This window comes from Suncus etruscus, chromosome 16, assembly GCF_024139225.1.
Source record: "Suncus etruscus isolate mSunEtr1 chromosome 16, mSunEtr1.pri.cur, whole genome shotgun sequence".
In the NCBI taxonomy this organism is placed as follows: Eukaryota; Metazoa; Chordata; class Mammalia; order Eulipotyphla; family Soricidae; genus Suncus; species Suncus etruscus.
The window spans coordinates 43,850,166-43,876,473 of record NC_064863.1 but is presented as its reverse complement, the minus strand read 5'-3'; the positions used below and the strand labels follow the sequence as shown (position 1 = coordinate 43,876,473).

Sequence of the window (26,308 nt, the reverse complement as noted above, 5' to 3'; positions counted from 1 at the left end):
GCTCTACCACTGCACTATCACTGTGCCCCCCCTTTTTTTTGGCAACAAGCCTATATATTGAAATAGATTGTAACCTCAAAGGAACCATCTAATCTGCACAGGTATTTAAAAAAAAACAAACAGGGGTCAGCCTTGGTTAAGGTGAGTGACTTAACTTCTGTGTTCCAAAATAAAATGTGTCCCTAGTTTAGATTCTTCTGAAGGTAAGGCTTTGGCTTACTTCTATTTGTACTCTCAATAACCAATATAGAACCAGAAATGTTTTATATGCTGATTAAAATTTTGTTGAATAAATATGATCTGGATATGAATTCAACAGCAGTTAGTAAGCACCAATTTATTTTTAGTTTGGGAGAAATAAGAAGTCTCTAGCACACAATTTAATAAAATAAATGCTAAAAAAATAGATATGTTCAAATTTACCCTGAGATATGGAAACTATTCAGCAGAAGTACCATCTGATGGTTTTCTATTTGAGGATAGGTTAATGGAATGGTGGTACTGAGTTAGGAAACTTTTTACAATTTTCATAATTGTATCCTTGTAGTCAGTCAAAATAGCTATCATTAGTAAGTTCTTAGTGAATAACTAAGAATAAAAATACATGCAATGAATCCTTAAACAGCTCTGGATTCAATATCTTGAAGTCATAGAGCAGGTTTATAATGTTCTATTCGAGGTATATCTGGAGGAAACTTGAGGTATCAGGAAGGACAGTAGAAACATTAAAATGAGTTTTGCTATATTCTCTGCAGAAAACTGGGCCAAGAGAGATCTTTTAGAAGAAAAATGAACAGACTTTATTAGGAAGAAAAAAGAGGAAAACTACATTAAAAGCTGGAAAAAGTTAAGAAATCATTGCAATTATGGCAATCACAAAAAGAACGGTGAAAAGAGCTTTAATTCTAGGATTTTAAAAAGAAGATCAAGATTTCAGGAAAATGAAGTAAAGATTAGAAAAATGACAAAATGGGGGCCGGAGAGGTGGCGCAAGCATTAGGGCATTTGTCTTGCATGTGCTAACCTAGGACAGACCATGACTCGACACCCCCCCCATGTCCCATATGGTCCAACTGCCCAGGATGCCAGCAAGGTGCATGCTGGAGGAGTTTAAAGGGGACCCCAGGCCTCTCCCATCCCCCCATGCACCAGAGGGGTGGATTGGGAAAGGGGACTGATGAACTTCCCTTCCCTCAAATCCCCATTCTCAAACCGTGCGGGGGCAATGGCCCCCACGTGTAAAATTGATATAGATTTATAGGATATTATATAGTTTAATCCACTTTGCATTATACAGTATAAATAGTTAAATAGGATATCATGAGGGTTCATCTATGTTTACAATATACAGAATATCTATGTTGTAGTATCCCTTCCCCCATTGGCTCATCACCTTACAGGTTCATTTCTAATCCTTTAGTCTCACCCCCACTGTCTATTAACCCACATGAAACCATTTTTACCCTCAGCTCTTTGCTCCTTATGAAGCAGATTATTATCCTTACTAAAGCTAACTGCCAGCCAGCTCCCAAAATGAAAAAAATAGACTCTCAGCCTGAGAAGAAACCAAAACTCTGTTCCTATCAATCTATTATCAACGGACTCTTATCCTCCACCTCTCTTCACTGCGTACCTGTGCTTGCTACCATATTCAGTTTCCGAGAAGCCCCTACTCAAAGACATTTCCTGATATGGGACTGCTGGGAGTTCTTTTTTTACAGACTTCAGATGGACAAATTACAGACCAAAGTGGTGTCACGGAAACAACACTCACCCCCCTACCCCCGACTATTTCTAAAACATAAAAGGGACGGATATCGCCTTTGTATATCTTAAATGTATTCCCTTAATATCTGTAACTCTTTTTGAATATCCTCTTATATAGAGACAATTTTCCCCACTGTTTTTTTTGTTTGTTTGTTTGTTTTTTCCCCCTTTGGGATCTGTTCAATAAGCAATGCTGGTAGAAGAGTATCTTTGTTTAGAATTCATGTTAGAACCAAGTTATGGGGAATGTTAGACTTGTTCCCTCGGCCCCTAGATGCACCAACATTTCTTTGTGGCATTGTTTCTCTTCTGCATAGGCACATCAAAATGGGAAAATATTACAAAGTTCTTATCTAATAGAAATGGGAACACAAATTTTGTATTGCAGTTAGGCCTTATACCCTGAACATTGTCATAATAATTTGGCTTAGGCCTCAGAAGAATGGGCATTGCCCATACACCTTGAACAATGGATATAATCTATGGAAGCAACCACAGTTGTCTATAACATTACCAAGACTGGAAACTTTTGGCAGGGAAGACCCTATCACTGCTCTGGCATTGACTTACTTCGAAGAGTGCTCTCAACACCCAGATTACTTAGCAACAATCGGCTTGCAGGGCAGGTCTCTCCGCATCTAATGGTGAGGTGAAACTAGAGGATGCTACACATCAGCCAGACTTCGATGAAGTAAACGCGCAGAATCCAGAATCTTTAAATACAGGAACCTGACACCAACAACAGCTAAAGTGCTAAAAAGTTTCACCAGGACCATGGAGAATGACTCAAGGTTGGGCAGACTGATATGCCTGGAGCCCAGTCAGTCTTCTGCCAGAAAACTTCAGGGGTGAGGCCTTCTTGTAATCAGGCCAAGGATTGTTTTTCGTTTTCCCCATATTTTGCTGGGCCTATGCAAACAACAGCGATTGCCACTTTCACACCTTTACTACTGTATCTTTTTTTTTTTTTTTTTTTTTTTTAGTTTTTTTTTGGGTCACACCCAGCGGTGCTCAGGGGTTACTCCTGGCTGTCTGCTCAGAAATAGCTCCTGGCAGGCACGGGGGACCATATGGGACACCGGGATACTAACCAACCACCTTTGGTCCTGGATCGGCTGCTTGCAAGGCAAACGCCGCTGTGCTATCTCTCCAGGCCCATACTGTATCTTTTTTTTTTAACACTTATCCTTTAAGAAAGAAAGAAAAGAAAAACAGCTTATTGAACTTAAAAAAATAACTTTAGTAGAATGCCTGTCTCGATTACAGGCAGGGGAAGAGAAGGAGGGGTGTATTGGGGGTGGGAATGTTGCACTGGTGAAGAGGGGTGTTCTATTTATGACTACAACCCAACTACAATCATGTTTGTAATCAAGGTGCTTAAATAAAGAATTAAAAAAAAAAAAGAAAAATGACAAAAATGGGGGCTGGAGTGGTGGCACAAACAGTAGGGCATTTGCCTTGCATACACTAACCTAGGATGGACCATGGTTCAATCCCCCAACGTCCCATATAGTCCCCCAAGCCAGAGGCGATTTTTGAGCGCATAGCCAGGAGTAACACCTGAGCGTCACCTAGTGTGGCCCAAAAAGAAAAGAAAAAAAAAAAGACAAATGTGAAAACTAGACCTGTAGAACTGATATATAGGTATGTAACAAAGTTAACAGTGCTCTATAGGGCCCGGAGAGATAGCACAGCGGCGTTTGCCTTGCAAGCAGCCGATCCAGGACCAAAGGTGGTTGGTTCAAATCCCAGTGTCCCATATGGTCCCCCGTGCCTGCCAGGAGCAATTTCTGAGCAGACAGCCAGGAGTAACCCCTGAGCACCGCCGGGTGTGGCCCAAAAAAACCAAACAAACAAAAAAAACCAAAAACAAACAAACAAAAAAAAACAGTGCTCTATAAAAATAATCTATAAATTAGAAGATATTACATATTTTTTTCTCTCAGAGATGAATTCTTACTTGACCTATTGGTAAATTGTAACCTATTTTTTTTCTACTTCCCTATACTGTGACGACATCTCTTTAGATCTCCACACAGTATCTATTTTATTATTTTGATTTTGGGGGGTGTGAGGAGTGATTGGGTTGGTCCATACTCAACGATGCTCAGGGGTTACTCCTGGCTCTGCGCTTAGAATAACTCCTGGCAGTTTCGGGGGACCATATGAGGTGCCTGTAATCAAACCCAAGTCAGCTGCATTCAAGGCAAAACGCCCTTCCCACTGTGCTATCACACTGCCTCTCAAACAGTTGTTTTAAAGTTCTTTGACAACTGAGTTGAGAAGGAGAAAGTGACTATATTTAGATTGTTTAGACCCAAAGAAAATACTTAAGATAGGATTAATGGATGCTTGATTACTCCAGGGTTTTCTCAAGTGAAAGGTTAATATTGATCAAGAAGAGACAAAAAATTACAAAAGTCATGTTTTACATGCTGATTAAAATTTGGTTGAATAATTTATTAAGCAGCTATGACCTGGAAATAAATTCAACTTTTTGGTATGAAACTCAACTTTCTTCTTTTTATCTTTTTTGTTCTTTAGTAGGTTTGGAGGGGCTACAATATGCGGTGAACTGGGCTTACTTCTGCCTGTCCACTCAGAAATGACTCCAGGCAGTGCTCAAGAAAGTCAAGAATCGAACTTTAGGCCGCTCTGAGCAAATGCTCTACCTGGCTTGTACAATCCCAGGGACCTGGAACGCACCAATTTCCCAGGAAGTCCTTCAGGAGTGACACTTCAGAGCCCCGCCCACTGCTCCCCAGACCTCTCGGCCCAGCGCGCCTTTCCTCGCCAGCCAATCAGACCCTGCTACGTCATCACCGCGCGCCGCCACCGAGCGCGTCAAGACGGCACCACGTGTACTGTGTTGACTATCAAAGTCTGAGAAAGAGCCCCATTCCCGGAAGTTGTGACTTTAGAAGCTAGGTTTCTGTCTCCCTGCACCCCGAATCCACGAACCCTCCATCATGAGTGCCTCGGGGGTGCTGTCCTTCGCGCAGCAAGCCTGGGAGCAGGTCCTGGCGAAAGTAAAACGCGCTGTGGTCTACCTGGATGCCGCTTGCGCCGAGAGCTTGCACTGGAGCTGTGGGTCTCCACGACTGCTGGAGGCCGTGGGGAGTTCTGCTTGTCATCTGCGGGAATTCGGACCCGAAGCCGTGGGAGGAGGAGCAGAGCAGCCCAAGGCGGTGTTTGTGCTCAGCTGTCTGCTCAAAGGCCGGACCATTGAGACCCTCCGGGACATCCTCAGCCGCAGTCACTTCCAGTACTGTGTTGTGGTGACAGCCGTGAGCCACGCTGTCCACCTCACTGCCAATCATGTGCCAGCCGCGGCCGCCGCCGAGCTGGAGGGGCAGCCGGTGTTCGAGCAGCTGGAAGAGAAGCTGTGCGAGTGGATGGGCAACATGAACTACACAGCCGAGGTGCTCCACGTCCCCCTGTTGCTCGCCCCCGCTGCGCCCTATCTTGCCCTGACTCCAGCTTTCGCTGCCCTTTTCCCACTCATGCCCCAGGATGTGGAGGTCCTGAACAGCGCTCGACCAGACAAAAAGAGGCTCCTGGGTGGCTTGGGCGAGATGGATGCCTCTGCCCTTCCCCCTGAGTTGTTGCTGCAGATCAGGTGCCTGGTGTCAGGCCTCAGTTCTTTCTGTGAGCATTTAGGGGTCAGAGAAGAGTGTTTCGCCGTAGGTGCCCTCAGTCGTGTCATAGCTACAGACCTTGCCAACTTCGCCCCTGCCAAGAACAGGAGGAAGGCTGCCATAGGCAGGGCATCTATTGTCTTTGTGGACAGAACTCTGGATCTGACAGGTAAGTGGGATTTTCTGGGGTTGGGTTCCTAAAAACTCTCCAAGATGCTGAGACTTTCGGTATTGGAGAATATATTTTTATTCATTTCATACTGTATGACAGGTTGAAGGTACAATGATGAGCTAGAGCTCATCCTCATATGTCACAGTTTACAATCTAGAAGGGGATACAGAGAAGCTTATTAGCAATTACAATTGATATGCTAAGTGCGGTAATGAGTAAATACATCCTCCAGTTGTCGTAGCCTTGTTATATATACTTGCTATATATATATATATATGATATATATATATATATATATATACGTACATACACACATCATAGTCTTATTTCATATACTCAAAGAGACAGGAACAATGGGATTATGCAGTTGAAGAGATTCAGTTACCTGGGAGCCCAGGGAATGGCTATAATTGAAGAGTTAGCAGCTGGTTCAATAAAAAGAGAATCATAAGAAAAAATATGAAATTATCACAGACAGGGCCCGGAGAGATAGCACAGCGGCGTTTGCCTTGCAAGCAGCCGATCCAGGACCAAAGATGGTTGGTTCAAATTCCGGTGTTCCATATGGTCTCCCGTGCCTGCCAGGAGCTATTTCTGAGCAGACAGCCAGGAAGTAACCCCTGAGCAACGCCAGGTGTGGCCCAAAAAAAAAAAAAAAAAAAAAAAAGAAATTATCACAGAGTTTTAGGTTTCTTTAAGTGAGTATTAATAAATGAATCTGGACTATCACCAGAAACTAAGATTTAGATCTAATTGCAATAATAGTTTCAAAATGTTTATTGATTTATTCTTGGCTATCATTCAATTGAAGATGAGGCCGATAATATCAAGTTATAGTAATACCCGTTATTTATATATACAGCTTACAAATGTAATCCTTAAACTAGGTAAGAGAAAGAACTTTCTGGTACCTGACTTGTTCGTTTATTATCAAAGGTCAACTTTATTGTTCTCTAGATAGAATGGCCACACCTGGAGCCCGAGTTATAGCACACCATTAGGGGGTTTGCCTTGTATGTGGCCAACCCAGGACAGACTTGGGTTCGGCATCCCATAAGGTCTCCTGTGCTTGCCAGGAGCAATTTCTGAGCACAGAGCCAGGAGTAACTCCTGAGCGCCTCCGGGTGTTAACACCCCCCCCCCAAAAAAAAAAAAAGAAACCCAAGACCAAACAAAATGGCTACACTTAACTCAGAGAGAATAACATCAGTACTCATTCCCTGTAGTAGGCTAGAAATAAATCACAGTAAAGAAGTAAATCATATTAGGCATATTTTGTCTTTTGACCACAATAAGATTATTTTCAAGTCATAAAATAGAGAAAGTAAGTGGCTGCAGAGAGATAACACATAGAGTGCTTGTTAGACTTAGGTTGGCTATCCAGCATGGATATGGTCCTGAGAATCCTGTCAGAAGTAATTTAGTAATCTAAACATTGCTTCATATGACTCCAGAACCAAAAAATTGAAAGTTAGTTAAACATCAATATTGAGATATGAATTAAATTAGGAGTGCACCTGAGAGAGTGAGTGAGGGGGGGGGACTCAAAATCTTCATTAATTAGCTTTCAGAAGAATGCCTTCAAAATTACTCTTTTTTTTTTTTTTTTTTTTTGGTTTTTGGGCCTCAACCGGTGGTGCTCAGGGGTTACTCCTGGCTGTCTGCTCAGAAATAGCTCCTGGCAGGCACGGGGGGACCATATGGGACACCGGGATTCGAACCAACCACCTTTGGTCCTGGATTGGCTGCTTGCAAGGCAAACGCCATTGTGCTATCTCTCCGGGCCCTACTATCTTTTTTTATGGGTGTGTGTGTGTATGTATGTATGTATGTATGTATGTATGTATGTATGTATGTATGTATGTATGTATGTATCTTCTGAGCCCACTCACAGCAAATCTCAGCAAATGCTACTCTGGCCTTGTGCTCAGGAGATTTTCCTAGTGGTGCTCACATTGTAAGATTTTAATATTTTGGAGCTATTGTAAGCATGAGGAAGGCAGTGGTGATTTTAGCAAATAGATTGAAGAGCTTTTTTTTTTTTTTTTTGGTCATACCTGGCAGTGCTCAGAAGTTACTCCTGGTTTATGCTCAGAAATCACTCCTGGCAGGCTCAGGGGACCATATGGGATGCCGGGATTCGAACCACCGACCTTCTGCACGAAAGGCAAATGCCTTACCTCCATGCTATCTCTCTGGCCCCTGAAGAGCTATTTTGTGAATAAAATTTACTTTCATCTTACCTTATTCTATCCCAACCTGTTAGCTGAGTCTTGTATTTATCATTTGAAGACAAAAGTATTGTAGCTTCAGAAGTTGTTTTACTGAAAAGGGGGAAAGTATAAGCATTGAATAAGTACTATGCTAAATATGACAGGCTTGCATTAATTATTTTTTATTTTTGGGTGACACCCAGGGGTGCTCAGGGGTGCATCAATATTTCTTTTAATGTAAATCCCCCATAAATTTTTGGGTTTTTTTTGGATAATACCTGGCTGTGCCCAGGACACACCTGGTTCTGCACTCAAGGTTTATTCCTGATGGGCCCTGGGATCAAATCTGAGTAAGCTGCATGTATGGAAAGTGTTCTACCTTGATGTTCAAGGGAAAGTTATGTTGTTGGTGTGAAATACTGACCTTTATTTATTTTTGTTTGTTTTTTGGGCTACATCCTGTAATGCTCAGGGATTAGTACTGGCTATGCACTCAGGAATTATTCTTGGCAGGCATGGGATCCATATGGGATGATAGATTGAACCCCAGGTTGGCTACATGCAAGGCAATACCCCACCCACTTTAGTATCACTCTAGCCCTGAAATACTGACTTATTTTTTTGTCTTGTTAAGGTTTCCTTTGCCAAGATATAGGCTTCCAGAATGTTCTTTATGCTATTTAAGTTACTCAATGGACAGACTGATATGAGAGGTATATAAGATCATGTGGAAGAATAGGGACACAAAGGACTGGAGCATATGTCTGACATGAATAGGACCCTGGATTCAAACCCTGGCACTTCATGTCTCCTAAGCAATGCTAGGTATTACCTCAATAGCCCCAGCATCACTGGAATACCCCCAACAATTTTAACTATAATTACTGTTAAAGAGGGCATTATTCAATAGCAGCATCTAGGAGGTTTCTGTGAACAGGTATAAGACAACAGGTGAGAAGAAAGAAAAACATAAGTCACTTTGTTGGCCAGAGAGATACTAAAAAGTTAAGATGCTTTTTTTTTTCTTTTTGGGCTGCACCCAGTGACACTCAGAAATCACTCCTGGTTTGGGGAACCAGGGGATGTAACTGGTCTGTCCTAGGTTAGCCATGTGCAAGGCAAACTCCCTACCGCTTGCACCACTGCTCCAGCCCCAAGATGATTTCTTTTAATGTAGCCAATCTTTGTTGGATTTCTGGCACCACATATTGTCTCCCAAGCACTTCTAGGAGTGGTCACTAAGCACAGAGAAAGAGTAAAAGCACTGGCTACTGTAGGGTATGGACCCCACACTCTAAAATAACAAATAATAAAAAGACAACCTAGCCGAGGGCTTAGGAAAAATAATGAAAGTATTATTTTGAATAGAATAACAAGAATATTTATTATATAAGGTGATGATAAAACAATGAAAATTGTTTCCCACAGAATTATTTGAGATATTTTCTAAATACATTTAAAATAATAAAATCTGTTTCTAACCTTTATGAATAATTCATTTACTTAAAAAGCATTTAGGAGGATGGGCTGGAGTAAAGAAGTAGGGTGTTTGCATTGCATATTGCTGACCTGAGTTCTAAAGAGACAACAGTAAAGTATAGATAGGGTAAATAGCATTTGATTCTTTCTAGGCTTCAGAATATTCTCTTTGTAGAATAAGAAGTGAATATTCTCTCTGTGGAATAAGAAGTGAATATTCTCTCTGTGGAATAATAACTACTTATTTATTTATTTATTTATTTATTTGTTTGTTTGTTTTTGGGTCACACCCAGCGGTGCTCAGGGTCTCTGCACTCAGAAATTGCTCCTGGCAGGCTTGGGGACCATATGGGATGCTGGAGATTGAACCTGGGTCAGCCATGAGCAAGGCAAAAGCCCTATCCAATGTGCTATAGCTCTGGCCCAAATTATAATTCTTTTTTTTTTTGATTTTTGGGTCACACATGGCAGTGCTCAGGGGTTACTCCTGGCTCTATGCTCAAAATTGCTCCTGGCAGGCTCGGGGAACCATATGGGATGCCAGGATTTGAACCACTGTCCTTCTGCATGCAAGGCAAATGCCCTACCTCCATGCTATCACTCTACACACCCCCCCCCTTTTTTTTTTAATAAAAGCACTTGGGCTAACACTGTTTTAAATTACTATTGTGAGTTTGATTTCTTTTTTTAATATAGAGTATGGTTTAGGTCAGGGGTCTCAAACTCGTGGCCCGCGGGCCGTTTGCTGCCCTCCATACAACATTTTGTGGCCCGCGGCCGGCCTTCAAATATCTCAGTATTTGCGATTATTCGCTTACCGAATAATCGCAATAAAAATCGCATTAGTAAGAAAAAAATCACATTAAACATTTGCATACCCCGAGCAGTTCCATTCGGGATATGCAAATGTTTTTTTTTGTTTTTTTTTTTTTTTTTGGTTTTTGGGCCACACCCGGTAACGCTCAGGGGTTACTCCTGGCTATGCGCTCAGAAGTTGCTCCTGGCTTGGGGGACCATATGGGACACCGGGGGATCGAACCGAGGTCCGTCCAAGGCTAGCGCTGGCAAGGCAGGCACCTTTACCTTTAGCGCCACCGCCCGGCCCCGGGATATGCAAATGTTTAATGCGATTTTTTGCGATTTTTTTTTCTTACTAATGCGATTTTTTATTGCGAATATTCGGTAAGCGAAATCCCTTATGTGGCCCTGCCTCACCCCTACTTTGCCTCCTGCGGCCCCCAGGTAAATTGAGTTTGAGACCCCTGGTTTAGGTAATTATCTCTTTTGGTCTTTGTAAGACTTAGGTGACAAGTAAGTGTGAAGTTTGAAACTTAACACCCAGTATATCAGTAGTTGTCAATAAATATTTATTAACTGTAGTGATGATGGTTCCTTTAGCTCTTGTTTTCCTGTTTATTATTTTCCTATCTTGTTTTTCTGTCTAATTAATATGACATGGCAAAATAAATAATACAGGAAGGGGGATCATTGAAAGTAAAATGCTAATTTATTCAGTGTTGAGATGTAGCAAGTTCTACTCATTGTTGGAATGGTATCTTTCACACAGTGATAACTTTGGGAATGAGAACTTAGAGTCATTTTTTTTTTTTTTTTTGGTTTTTGGGCCACACCCGGCGGTGCTCAGGGGTTATTCCTGGCTGTCTGCTCAGAAATAGCAGGCACGGGGGACCATATGGGACACCGGGATTCGAACCAACCACCTTAGGTACTGGATTGGCTGCTTGCAAGGCAAATGCCACTGTGCTATCTCTCCGGGCCCAACTTACAGTCATTTTAAAAAAGAATTGAGCAGACGCCGTAGTGATAGCATAGTGATAGGGTGTTTGACTTGCATTCTGCTAATCCAGGATAGACCCGGTTTCCATCCCTGGCATGCCATATGGTCCCCCGAGCCTGCCAGGAGCAATTTCTGAGCATAGAGTCAGGAGTCACCCCTGAACGCTGCTGGGTGTGACCAAAAATGAAAACAAATAAAAAGATAATTGAGGATTCTTATTAGTCTTGATTGAATGCACTTACTTATTAATTATTTTAATCTATTTTTTTTTTTTTTTTGTCTACTCCCAGAAACTCAGGGCCTACTCCTTGTTCTTTACTTTGGGGGCCATTTCTGCCAGTGATCTGAGGGAACATGTAGTGCTGGGTATTGAGCCTCAAGAATCTATGCCTCTGGCCCTTCTTTGTTTTATTATTTCATTGTTATTATCATTATTTCTTTTATTTTATGTTTTTCGGCCACACCTGATGGTGCTCCAGGATTATTCCTGGCTCTGCACTAATAAATCACTCCTGGCAAGCTCAGGGGACCATATGGTGATGCCAGGGATTGAATCCAGTTTGGCTGTGTGCAAGGCAAACGTTTTACCCGCTATGCTATCACTCCGGCCTTGCTCATTTGTTTTTAAAGTGTTAATACAGACTTGCAAAATATATAGAATAGTGACCAGTACACAGAACACAATTCATGAGTTCTTCTGCTATTATAAACTATTACCATTTCTTCAGTTTTTTTCCCCTTTAACTGGGAAATATTCTATGGGAATCTGTAACTGCAAGTTCCATTCAAGACATCTTGGGTATTGGGTGAACCTAACCTAATAAGAGTTATTATGTGAAGTTGATAATCCAGAAGAGGGGAAATATACTCTTTATCAGAGTTTTAATTTCATCTAAGCTCTGTGTGGTATTCTAAAATGTTTGGATGGAATCTAGGCAGGTCATTCCTTCATTTAATATGCATTGTCATATATTGTAATCGGGTCTGAAAATATAGCAGTAAATAGAGTAGACACGGTATCTCAGCATATGGAACATTTAGTCCAGTACACAAGTCAGAAGTTGATTGGATACTTGATTACCAAGAATAAAACATAAAAGGAGCTTTCCCCAATGGTGTTTTACAGCCACCAGTGCCACACAGTGTTAGCATCAAAGGCAGGGCTTTGACTATACTGGGCATGCATTCTACCACATAAATCATCTTTCTAATTCTTTCTGTTAGTTACTGGAGGGAGGATTAAACCACACTTGGCAGTTCTCAGGTTTGCTCTGTGATCAGTCCTGGAATATGCATTGTTGTGTCATTATACTGACATTGGCCATATGCAAAACAAGTACCTTTACTCCTATGCTATCTTTCCAACTGATCTGTATGTTATTTTTGATAAAGGAGCATTCAAACATTAATATAATTTCTTTCCTTCTATTTTTGATATTTTTTAAAATTATAGTAACATGATTACAATAATATTGATGATTTCTTTGCTTGTTTGTTTTTTGGTCAAAACTGGTAGTGCTCTGGGGTTACTCCTGTCTCTGATCTCAGGAGTCACACCTAGTGGGCTTGGGATACCATATGGGGCATTGGGGGTTGAACCCAGCTTGACCTTGTACAAGGTAAGTATCTTATCCACTGTATTATCTCTCTGACCCAGTGTGAATGATCTTTGATTCTGATGTGCAAAGTTACTGCATCTTTACTTCTACCAAAGTATCCCAGAGCTTCACCATTGTTCTTGTGTTACTTCAAGTCCTTCTGTCACTTGTCCCTTTCTCCTTGACAGTCCCTTCCTCCACAGCTTGGCAATCTCAATTTTGAATTCAAAAGCCAAAGGTTTGTCATCATTCAGTGCTCTCTAGTCCCTCGTTTTTGTTTATATATCACTGTTACATATATATTTTGGCAAGATGGCTTCTCTTAGGTCATAATTTTGTAAGTATATATGTGCTTGTCTGCCTAAATAGGAGCAGTGGGACATCATGGAGATAACTTGGTGGAGAAGATCCTTTCAGCGCTTCCACAGTTTCCTGGCCACACGAACGATGTGATGGTCAATATGACTGAGCTCACAGCCCTCCAGGCTGAAGATGAGAATCAGAATGTGGTTGCACCAGGCTGTTTGGCACAATCCCAGTAAGAGTTATTTTCCTTATATCTTTTGTACTGTTTCTTTTCTTTTCTTTCCTAGCCTAAGCATTCCTGTAGAAATAAAATAATAGAAGTTGGCGTGCTGGGGAAATTCAGTTGATTGCATGTGTGTGTGTATGTGTGTGTGTGGAGGGGGAGAATGGCATGTTTTCTTAACTTTAAAATAACCATATTCCTTAGCCAACATCGAACCACAAAGTATGGGATTTTACAGTGGTATCATTTAGATGTAAGAGAAGCTTGTTCCCAGGATCAGTTAAGTGAGCCAGTTTATGAATTTTTATTTCATAGGCAGTTTTGCATGAGATTGAGTGTAGGCTTACCCAATTCCTTTTCCCCAGTGAACTTTCCTTTCCAGCCAAACAACAGCCCACACAGCTGTGAAATGCTGCCATCTTTTATCTGTACTATGTTCTGGGGCAGCAGTGGCCAAGTTTTTATTTCAGTCTGTATTTCTTCTCATGGTCAGACAATCAGATAAAGAAGATGATGTACTTTCTGTCAAACAGTTTACAAAATAAAAAAACATTTATTCAGAAACATAACAATAAATAGAATACTTATCTTTTTGACTTTGTTCTTCAACAATTTCTAGGAGAAAAAGAAAGTAATTAGAAGAGGGAAATATATCTCAGAATATCTGTTTCTTATCTCCATTTTTAAAAATTTTTAAATAATACATGATCTCTGGCATGATTGTATCAGTTTTTCACAGAAACAGATGCATTGGGAATGTTCTAATGTGATTGGAATTAGTATTTTACTTTTAACATTGTTTTTATATTTTACAAATTATTTCCCAAACTCATAGGAAAACATAAATTGAAATTCCTGAAATTTGTAGTTTTTAAATTTTTTTTTTTGCCACACCTGTTTGATGCTCAGGGGTTACTCCTGGCTAAGCCCTCAGAAATTGCCCCTGGCTTGGGAGGACCATGTGGGATGCCGGGGATCGAACCACGTCCTTCCTTGGCTAGCGCTTGCAAGGCAGACACCTTACCTCTAGCACCATCGTGCTAGTGTTTTAAAAAATTTTTTAAGTAGAAATATTTATTGAATGTCCAATGATGGAAAAACAAATTTCTAAGTCCTATCTTTATTTGTGTTACACATATTATGCATTTGGTGGTATTGTGAATTGAACTGTACATGTCAGCTAAGTATTCTGCCACTGATCCACATGGCTACTAGCTTTGTGCACATGATAAAGAGTATGGCCAATTGCTCACTGTGACAGCACATATTCTAAATTATAGACCTATAATTTAAATCCGCAGCAATGATTGGAAATATTTTTTGCTTTATAAAGAGCCATTGGAGTGGTGATTACTATTTTTCAATTGTATAATGGTGAATTACAAAGTTATTCAGTATTAAGTTTTAGGCATACAATGTTCCAACACAGATCCCTTCAACAATATTCTCTTTCTCTATTAGTGCCCCTAGTTTCCTTCCTTCTCCCCAGCCTACCTCTGTGCCAGGGAGTTTTCCCCTTCACCATTTTATTGCATTCCCTTCCTTAACCTATTCCCCCTATACTTCACATTCAGTAAAAAGCTCCCTAGTGGGGCCGGAGAGATATCATGGAGGTAAGGCATTTGCCTTTCATGCAGAAGGTCGGTGGTTTGAATCCCGGCATCCCATATGGTCCCCTGAGCCTGCCAGGAGCGATTTCTGAGTGTAGAGCCAGGAGAAACCCCTGAGTGCTGCTGGGTGTGACCCCCAAAAAAAGACCAAAAAAAAAGCTTCCTACTGAAGTCCAGTTCTCCTGCTCCTCTTTTCTCATGTCTTTGGGCATTTGTTATTCCTCTACCAAGTTTCTTTATAGCCCATATAAGAGTGATTACTCTGTGCCTCTTCATCTTCCTCTGACTAAGGTGTCTGCGACTTCTGAGCGCATAGCCAGGAGTAACCCCTGAGTGTCACTGGGTGTGGCCCAAAAACAAAAAAAAATATGGAAAAAAAAGAAAAAGAAAGAAGTATATCATAGTTTTTCCTCTGAGAGGGGCTTAGGGTGCACAATCTATTTAGAGAGTAGTAAAAAGGCATTACTTTGAGGTTGCATTACTCTAGCAAGCATATAATTTTTTGCTTAAACAAGGGAGAGGTAGGGGCCGGCGTTTGCCTTGCAAGCAGCTGATCCAGGACCTAAGGTGGTTGGTTCGAATCCCGGCATCCCACATGGTCCCCGGTGCCTGCCAGGAGCTATTTCTGAGCAGATAGCCAAGAGTACAGCCGGGTGTGGCCCAAAAACCAAAAATAAAAAAAAAAAGCGGGGGGGGGGGGAGGTAGAGTTTCTCTTAAAGATAAATAATGCCTACCAGTGCTGAGGGACTATTCCTACTTCTGTTCTTAGGAAGTGACCCCTGACAGTTTGGAGCTGTTAGTAGATGGATTAAAGTTTTTTTCAGCTTTACTACAATTGTGTGGTCTCATCCTTTGACTCCGGACCCTAACAATCTTAGTAAACTGGGGAAAGAAACTAAACTTGACAAAGATCTTTAACAAAAACAAACAAACAAACAAACAAACAAACAAACAACAACAACAACTACAGTAAAAATCAATTCTAGGGGCCGGAGAGATAGCATGGAGGGTAAGGCGTTTGCCTTTCATGCAGAAGGACGGTAGTTCAAATCCCGGTGTCCCATATGGTCCCCTGAGCCTGCCAGGAGCGATTTCTGAGCATAGAGCCAGGAATAACCCCTGAGCGATGCCGGGTGTGACACAAAAAACCAAAAAACCAAAAAAAAAAAAATCAATTCTAAATTGAGGAGCCGGAGTGATAGCACAGTGGTAGAATATTTGCCTTGCATGCAGCCAACCCAGGACGAACCCGGACATCCCATATGGTACTCAGAGCCTGCCAGGAACAATTTCTGAGTGCTGAGCTAGGAGTGACCCCTGAATACCACTGGGTTTGTCCCCAAAAAATGTCATTGTATTGAGAACCACTAGAAACATTTTGTTAAAATTAGAAATATGGATGGTGTGGTGGGAAATGTTCACTGGTGAAAGGATCGAGTAGTATAATGTATGAATGAAAATCATGGATAGCTTTGTAACTTTGTATCTCACAGTGATTCAAAGAATTTATTCATAAAAAATTAAATGAAACATCAAAGAAAAATAAAACAAAAAATTTAGAAATAAGGGACTAGTGAAAGAGCACAAGGGTTAAGATGATTGCCTTGCATGTGACATATAATGGTTCTATCTCCAGTACCACATAGTCCACTGAGCATGGAGCCAGAAGTAGGTTCTGAGCACCACCAGTATTGCTCAAACCCCAACCCTACCCATCCTATCACACACATGCACCCTAAAAAATTATCAGAGTGATAGCACACCAGGTAGGTATGTGACCAGCCGACCAGACCAACTCAGGTTCAATCCTTGGCATCCCATATGCCCCCCCCCCCCAAACCTGCCAGGAGCAATTTCTGAGTGCAGAACCCGGAATAAACCCTGAAGATTGCCAGATGTGGCCCAAGAACCCGCCCCCAAAATTTAAATTACAGTAATTAATCTGCATCAAAATTGTATGGTAGAGATATAAATATATAGATCAGTGGAAAAGAACAGAGGAATCAAATACAGAAACCCAAAAATTATTTGTTTGCTTGTTTTTGTTGGCGCCAGGGATTAAAGTCAGAGTCTCACACATGCAAAGCAAGTTCTTTTTTTTTTTTTTCTTTCGTTTTTTTTTTTTTTTTGTTTTTGGGTCACACCCAGCTGCGCACAGGGGGTACTCCTGGCTCTATGCTCAGAAATTGCTCCTGGCAGGCTCTGGGGACCATATGGGATGCCAGGACTTAAACCACCATCCTTCTGCGTCCACTCTAAGGCAAATGCCCTACTGCTGTGCTATCTTTCTGGCCCCAGCAAATTCTTTTTTTGTTTTGTTTTGTTTTGGGGCCATACCCAGTGACAGTCGGGGGTTGCTCCTGGCTATGTGCTCAGAAATCGCTCCTGAGTTGGGAGACCATCTGAAATATAAGTCTATCCTGGGCAGCCGTGTGCAAGGCAAACGCCCTACCACTGTGCTATCACTCCAGCTCACAAAGCAAATTCTTAACCACTAAACTACAGCCCCATTCTACAAAAAAACATATTTAATTGATATTTGTCAATGGTACTAAAGTGATTCAAAGGTAGAAAAATAAATGTTGGGCTGGAGCGATAGCACAGCCTTGCACATGACCAACACAGGACAGACCCCGGTTGGAATCCCGGCATCCCATATGGTCCCCGAGCCTGCCAGGAGCGACTTCTGATCGCAGAGCCAGGAGTAACCCCTGAGTGCTGCTGGGTGTGACCCAAAAACCAAAATAAATAAATAAATAAATAGATAAAGAAAAGAAAAGAAAGGAAAAATAAAATTAGAGCAACCACACACAGGCAAAAGGCAAAACAAAGAAAGAAGTCTCATGAAGCACTTTATATCACACAATAAAATTATTCAAAATAAGTCTTAAGGGCCGGAGAGATAGCATGGAGGTAAGGCATTTACCTTTCATGCAGAAGGTCATCGGTTCAAATCCCGGCGTCCCATATGGTCCCCCGTGCATGCCAGGAGCAATTTCTGAGCACGGAGCCAGGAAAAACCCCTGAGCACTGCTGGGTGTGACCCAAAAACCACAAAAAAAAAAAAAAAAATAAGTCTTAAGAAACAGGAGAGAGATCTTAGCTCGCTAAGCATATGCTTTGCTTGTGTTTTTGCAGGAGTCTCAGAATCAATTCATGGAATTGTATGATCCCCAGAACACAAACAGTAGTCTCCAACACACACCCCAAAAAAAGAGTAGCCCCAAAGCACTAAGCTCCTGAAATAGGTCTTAAGCTCTACTGGGGCTTGAGAGATAAGAATGTACAGGGATTAAGGTGTTTTTTTTTTTTTCTTTGAATACCACACTCCTGATGCCAGTTGATCCCCAGCACTGTCAGGAGTGACTCCTGAGCATACAGCCAGGAGTTAAGTCCTGAGTACCACTGGTTTGTCCCCCAAACAAACAAAAACAAACTACAAATGAAAGCTCAAAACAAAATAAAATATCATATTTATTCATTAACTCTGATGGGGTTGTTTCTGGGGGTTGAATCCACACATATTCAATGAATATGCTCTACTATTGATCTATATTATATATCTTTCTAAATTTCAATTTTTTTTTTTTTTTTGGTTTTTGGGCCACACCCATTTGACGCTCAGGGGTTATTCCTGTCTATAGGCTCAGAAATTGCCCCTGGCTTGGGGGGACCATATGGGACGCCGGGGATCGAACCGCTGTCCGTCCTACGGTAGCGGTTGCAAGGCAGACACCTTACCTCTAGCGCCACCTTCCCGGCCCCTAAATTTCAAATTTTAAGTGAAAGAAAATAAATAAATAAAACTTTCAGAAAGATATTTCCTTAAAGATCTTTAAGTGAATCCTTAAGTGATCTTTAACCCTAGTATGTAGGATTATGAGATTTCTTAAACTTGGCACCAAAAGTAAAAATCCACAAAAGGAACACTTTCAAATTAATCTTCATTCAGATGTTAAAATATTTTTTTTTGTTTGTTTTTAGGCCACACCCGGTGATGCTCAGGGGTTACTCCTGGCTATGTGCTCAGAAGTTGCTCCTGGCTTGGGGGACCATATGGGACACCGGGGGATCGAACCGCGGTCCGTCCTAGGCTAGCACTGGCAAGGCAGACACCTTACCTCTAGCGCCACCGCCCGGCCCGATATACTTCTTTCTAAGTTGTATTTCTTCTAAGAGTTTAACATTCTTCTAAGCCACCAAAGAATCTTGTATAAAATACTATAACAACAGACCTGAAGACCAGAGTGATAATACAGTGGGTAAGGCATTTGCTTTGTACATAGTCAACCTAGGATCCTCAGCATCCCATGTGGTCTCTGGAACCCATCAGGAGTAATTTCCTTTTTTTTTTTTTTTTTTCATTTTTGGGCCACACCCGGTGCTCAGGAGTTACTCCTGGGTCTGCACTCAGAAATCACTCCTCGCAGGAGCCAGAGAGATAGCTTGGAGGTAGGGCATTTGCCTTGCATGTGGAAGGATGGTGGTTCAAATTCCGGCATTCCATATGGTCCCCGGGCCTGCCAGGAGCGATTTCTGAGCGTAGAGCCAGGAGTTACCCCTGAATGTTGCTGGCTGTGACCCCAAAACAAGCAAACAAAAAGAAATCGATCCTGGAAGACTCAGGGGACCATATAGAATTCTGGGAATCAAACCCGGGCTTGTCTCGGGTTGGCAGCATGCAAGGCAAACACCTTACCACTGTATTATTGCTCTGGACCCAGGAGTCATTTCTAAGTGCAGAGCTAGGAGTAACCCCTAGGCACAGCCGGTGTGACCCAAAAACCAGAATCAAAACCAAACTAAGCAAAAGCAACAGACCTGAGAGTTATGATAGTAAATAAAAGGAGCAGCAGTAATAATTTCTGCCTGGACAAAAATGCCAACAAAACCAATGAAGAAATAAAGAAAACAGGTCAATTAACAGGTCAATTTTTTTATTTTAGAAGCTATAAAATTCATACACGTGTGTATGCATATTATGGGAAAATCAATATTGAGTAATGTATTAGTATCTGGACTCACCATATATTCTGCTATCACAGAATAATAGGTTATGCTGATATCAAAATGACCTTCATGGAGTGGAGTGACAGAAAGGATAAATTGACCAGACACAACTGCTGCTAAGAGCTGCTATAAAACTGTCACTTACTTTTTATCTTTGAGTTTCTTGACATATGAACTGTTCCTTAACTCTATGTGTCTTGAATTCAATCTAAAACACACAACTGTAATGCAGCTTTGAGTAGAGTTCCCCAGTGTTGTAAGTGCTGCCTTTTCAAGTGGACCATGGAATTTACCTTCAGGAACACAAAGTCTATTTTTAGAAGAAGTATGTACATATAGAAAATATGTGTTGGATTTTTTTGTTTGTTTGTTTTGGGGGGCCACACCTGATGGCACACACAGGTTACTCCTGGCTCTGTGCTCAGAAATCACTTCTGGTGGGGCCGTAGTGATAGCATAGTGGGTAGGGCATTTGCCTTGCATGCAGCCGACCTGGTTTTGAGCCCCAGTATCTCAGATGCTTTCCTGAGCCTGACTGGAGCCTGACTGGAGTAATTTCTGAGAACAAACCCAGGAACAACCCCTGAGTGCCCAAAATCAAACCAAACCAAATCAAACAAAAACCAAAAACCAAAATGCTCCTGGAAGACTCAGGACCATATGTGATGCTGGGGAGCAAACTGGGGTTGATCATGTGCAAGGCAAACACCCTACCTGCTGTGCTATCACTCAGGCGTCTGTGTGATTTTTTTTTTCTTTTTTGGTTTTTGGGCCACACCCAGTGACACCCAGGGGCTAATCCTGGCTATGTGATCAGAAATCGCTCCTGGCTTGGGGAACCATAAGGGATGCCAGGAGATCGAACCAGGGTCCATCCTAGGTTAGCGTGTGCAAGGCAGATGCCCTACCACTTGTGCCACTGCTCCGGCTCCTCCTGTGTGATTTTTTGAGTAATTTACACTATTAGTGATTGAAAAAAATAATTTTGTTTCCAAGGTGCACATGAAAAACATTTTTTCTATGCTCTACTATTGGCTAGTAAGAAATTATAAATAGGGGCCGGAGAGATAGCATGGAGGTAGTGCGTTTGCCTTGCATGCAGAAGGATGGTAGTTCGAATCCCGGCGTCCCTATATGGTCCCCTGAGCCTGCCAGGAGCGATTTCTGAGCATAGAGCCAGGAGTAAGCCCTGAGCACAGCCGGGTGTGATCCAAAAACCAATTAAAAAAAAAAAGGAAATTATAAATATATTTATTATATCAGCATTAATGAGTTGGTAGGAAATGGGCATAAAAATGTGTATTTGAACTGAGTTGTTAGCCTATTTATTTGATTATAATAGACACTTTAAGTGTTATATTCTGTTTTATATAAATAAAATATATTATTTTTTCTTTTTATTTGGGGGCCATACTTGATAGAGATCAGCGTTTACCCCAGGTGATGCTCAAGGGACTATAAGGTGCTGTGGATAGATCCTGGGGCTCTTACATGCCAAGCATATGTACCTGTTCATTGAGCATCTTCTTGGTGTATGTCATTTTTTTTATCTTATTGTTTGTTATACAATGCTTGCTAGGGAATTATTAGTTGTTGGAGATTGAAACTGGACCTCTTGTATGCAAAGCATGAACTGTAGCCTGTTGAATCTCTGGCCCATTTCACGGGCCAAGTGCAATGTCAAATGATATTTTATTGCTTGAAGATAAGATGAACATGAGTATTTCCTTATATATGTACGTATATGTATACATATAATAAATTCTTTGGTTGAATCACCATAAGATGCATAGTTACAAAGTTGTTCATGATTGAGTTTCAGTCATACAACGTACAACCCCCTTCACCAGTGCAGATTTGCTACTACCAATGACCTCAGTTTCTCTTGCCCTCCCCCTGCTCTCTCCGCTGCCTGCCTCTGTGGCAGAATTTTTCTTCTTTCTCTCTGTCTCTGTCTCTCTCTTCCTTTTCCATTCCTCTCCATCTCTCCCTCACTCCCTTTTTTTTTCCTTTTAGTCACTGGTTTGCAATATTGTTACTGAAGGAGTATCATGCATATCACTTTGTCTCCTTTCAGCGCCCATGAACTGGAGTATTTCTTTCAGATAAAAGTTGATTCTCAATCAGCTAAAGATCATTCTTGTATATTCTGAACATTGTAAAGCTTGAAGAAGGAATAGGAGAAAGAAAAAAAAGAAGATGAAAGGAGGAGAGGGGAAGAAGAAAAGTAGATTGTGAAGATATAGATAGTAAATTAAGTTTACACAGTTTAGCATTATTAAAGTTCATAGAGGACAGGGACATCACTCAAGTGTTAGAACACATGTTTGGCATGTTGTGATGCCCTGGGTTTCATTCTTTTTTTTTTTTTTTTTCTGGTTTTTGGGCCACACCCAGCGGTGCTCAGGGGTTACTCCTGGCTGTCTGCTCAGAAATAGCTCCTGGCAGGCACGGGGGACCATATGGGACACCGGGATTCGAACCAACCACCTTTGGTCCTGGATCGGCTGCTTGCAAGGCAAACGCTGCTGTGCTATCTCTCCGGGCCCTGGGTTTCATTCTTAACACTCGTAACTCCATGAGGACTTATGATGGGTGACTCCAAATTATTTTTACATTAATTTTTATGGCTGGAGCAATATTACAGTGGCTAGGGTGCTTGCATATGCGAGACTGACCTGGATTTGATTCTCAGTATTCCATATGGTTCCCTAATACCCTCTCCTGAACACAGAGTCAGGCATAGCACCAGAGTACCACCAAAACAAAAAGCAATCAAACAAGAACAACTCTTGCTAGTACAGTCTTGGATGTGGCTTAGTGGTAGAGCACTTGCTTTGCATAAGAGCCCCGAGGTTCGATTTTCTGTTCTGCATGGTCCTCCCAAGTACTGTTGGAACTGACCCCTAGCACTGAGAGAGGAGTAACATCCAGGTATAGATGGATGAGGTCTCAAAACCAACCACTTTTAAAAAGTGGTTTTATTCTAATTCAAACCTTCATCTTGCTTGGAATATGCAGTTGTAACTTCTCAACTAGCCTTTAGATCCATTCTCTACAGTGGGTTTTTCCTGTGTTGTCTATCTGCAAGGCAAATGCCCTACTGCTGTACTATCATTCCTCACTCCCGCACCTACTCTTCATTCTTCAGTTGACTGATTCCTACTTATTTTTTTTGTTTGTTTTTGTTTTTGGGCCACACCCGGTGGTGCTCAGGGGTTACTCCTAGCTATCTGCTCAGAAATACCTTCTGGCAGTCACGGGGGACCATATGGAATGCCGGGATTCAAACCAACCACCTTAGGTCCTGGATCGGCCACTTGCAAGGCAAACACCGCTGTGCTATCTCTCCGGCCCCTGATTCCTACTTCTGTTTCAAATCTCATTGTGAGATCCTCAGCTACCTCTGATTTTTGCCCCTATATCTGTTAGGGGCAACCTAATATTAATTAGGTGTCACATTGTTACAGAACTCCCATTTCCGCCACTGTCACCTCTATAATAACGTGATTGACCTGGAAAGCAACCAAGATATAATAGAATCAAGAAGGTCTTTATTTGAGAGTGGGAATCATGACTCAGGTGTAAAATTAAAGGTTAGTCCCAAGGTGTAGACCAAAGGGGTCATAGTTTAAGATGTTTTAAATAATCAGCCAGGGAGGTAGTCTGAGGTTAGGTGAGTTTCGGTGACACTTAAGGATTGGTTCTAATGTTTACTGTTGTCTTCACAAAGGTTGGGAAGAAAATCTAGACATATGCAGGCAGGGGCCTCTGGCATATTTCCTTGTACTTTATAGTCATCTAGTGTCAGAGTAGGGCTATTTCATCTTCATCTACATGTACCAACATAGCAGTTTAGCCATGAGGTGAAATGTTTCTGAGTGAAAGCATGGTTACCTTAGCTCTGTTCTAGCTTTCCTGCATAATTGCTAACAACATGAGGACAGAATCTGGAGGCTGGCCATAGCTGTGGGCACAGCACCCCTGAGTTCCTAGCCCCTCCCCCCCAAATGCTTATATATGCAAGAAAGAATGAGAAAAGGATCACCTTACTTTCCAATGCCTATTTCAATAACTTCCTGTTAGCTGTTTTTACTTCTATTGAGATGGTTATGGCTAATTTTTTGTTAAGGCTGAAGTTGTTTTTAAAAGTAGTCAAGATAGCTATTGAAACTTCTGCAAAAAAATTTAATTAACAAACCTACCTTCATAGCTCGTTAAACTCACCATGCATGGAAGCCATTATTTTCTGCTATAAAAAACTCGGACTCAGCTGGCTCTGTTTAAAATGTTTTAATGTTTGTTTTTTTTTAAATTATCATTATACTTCTATTGAAGTCCTGTGATATATTACAAATCCTGTAAGTCAGCATCCCTTCCTATTTATTTATACTCTGAACTTTCTCAGAGTTTAGTCACAAGAGAATGGGGTGCTTTCATCTTTCACCTTGTGTCTTGTAGTGGCCACCTTCCACCTGATTGTAGTAGCACAGTGATTCAGCAGCATTTATCCATCCTTTACAACGTAGTCCTGTCCTCTTTCTATTTTATTTGGTGATGAATAATTCCTGTGAGCTTCTAGCAGTCTTACTCTACATTTCAGACTTGCCAAACCAAGGCAGCTTCCAAGATTTCCCTCACAGTTAAATAACTCTGTTGAATAACGAGCCAGGTACTTACTATCTGGCTATCTCCAGACTATTTTAAGACTTAAAAAAAAAGTGAATTCTAGCATGCTATTACTATTTGTGTAATATTGGCCCATAATGTTCTTCAATCCTGTTAAAATGGTTACATTGTTATTTTTTCTAGAATGATCAATTTATCAAATTTATTGAAAGGATCTACATTTAATGTGTTTGTCATTTTTGTAGCTATGGCAATGCTGAAGCCAACTGTATTTCATAGTAATAAAATGACCTTTCTCTTCCCTGCCCTTCCCCACAAACTTTTATTTCTTTTATAATCATTTTTATTTAAACACCGTGATTACAAATATGATTATAGTTGTATGATTACAGTCATGTAAAGAACACCCCCCTTCACCAGTGCAAGATTCCCACCACCAATTTCCCAGAACTCCCTCCTCCCCACCCCCCCACACCTGTACTCGAGACAGGCTTTCTACTTCCCTCATTCATTCACATTGTTATGATAGTTTTCAGTGTAGTCATCTCTCCAACTGCACTCATTACTCTATTGTGATGAGCTTCATGTCATGAGCTGCACCTACCAGCCCTCATCCTCTTGTCTCTGAGATACTATTAAAAATGTCTTTCATTTTTCTTAAAACCCATAGATGAGTGAAACCATTCTGCATCTTTCTCCCTCTGTCTTCACTCAGCATAATAGAATAGTACATGGAATCATGTACATCCATGTATAGGAAAATTTCATGACTTCATCTCTCCTGATGGCTGCATAGTATTCCATTGTGTATATGTACCACAGTTTCTTTAGCCACTCATCTGTTGAAGGGCATCTTGGTTGTTTCCAGAGTCTGGCTATCGTAAATAGCGCTGCAATGAATATAGGTGTAAGGAAGGGATTTTTGTATTATATTTTTGTGTTCCTCGGGTATATTCCTAGGAGTGGTATAGCTGGATCGTATGAAAGCTCAATTTCCAATTTGTGAAGGAATCTCCATATCGCTTTCCATAAAGGCTGTACGAGACGGCATTCCCACCAGCAGTGAAAAAGAGTTCCTTTCTCTCCACATCCCCGCCAACACTGCTTGTTTTCCGTTTTTGTGATGTGTGCCAATCTCAGTGGCGTGAGGTGGTACCTCACAGTAAACTTTTATTTCTTTAAGAATCTACTTTCTCATATATGAATTATATACAAAAGTGGTAACAAGTTTATCCTGAAGTGCTATTCATAATGAGATAATATAGTCATATTGCCTCAATAAGTTCTCAATAAGTAAAAACAATGGCAATAATAATACTCATAAGGGGATGAATGCACCCAGAAAGATGAACTGGATTGCTCAAGCAACTGTGTGGCACTTTGAGAAGAGGGCCTAAGTTTTAAACCCTGATTTGATTGTAATAATGGAAGGTTAAGCTTGTGGTTTCATTTTGACTTAGTATTAACTATGGTAGATAGTTATAAACTACTTTTTAGTTTTAAATTTTCCAAGGATATAATCAACATCATTAATAGCTAAATTAGAAATAGTTCCTCTGAACAATGTAGGTGGCGGCAGCTACTGCTACTGCTGCTGCTGCTGTTTTTTTTCTCCTCCTCCTCCTCCTGCTCCTTCTTTTCCTGCTGTTCCTTCTCCTCCTCCTTCCTCCTCCGCTTCCTCCTCATCTTTCTCTTCTCCCTCCTTTCCTCCTCCACTACCTCCTCCGTCTTCTATTCTCACTTCCCTCCCCCTCCTCTTCCTCCTCCTTCTCCCTCTACTTCCCTTCCTCCCCCTCCCCCTCATCCAAATTCAACAGTCTTCTATGAGAACTATATTTTTAAAAAGCTGAATAGATGTGGAAAA

At 41.3% G+C, this 26,308-nt stretch overlaps 1 protein-coding gene across 2 annotated transcripts in view; it reads left to right on the top strand.

Annotated features, from left to right (window-relative positions):
• The first annotated feature begins 4,656 nt into the window (after positions 1–4,656).
• SCFD2 (sec1 family domain containing 2) overlaps positions 4,657–26,308 on the top strand; it is a 413,047-nt gene continuing 391,395 nt past the window's right edge. Inside the window, exons 1-2 of one of the 2 annotated variants that reach the window (XM_049790127.1) lie at positions 4,657–5,574; positions 13,035–13,203. In XM_049790127.1, coding sequence (XP_049646084.1) covers positions 4,737–5,574; positions 13,035–13,203 — 1,007 coding nt within the window. In that variant the 5' untranslated portion in view covers positions 4,657–4,736. The remainder of the gene's footprint in view (positions 5,575–13,034; positions 13,204–26,308) is intronic. The other variant, XM_049790126.1, reaches the window with a different exon arrangement.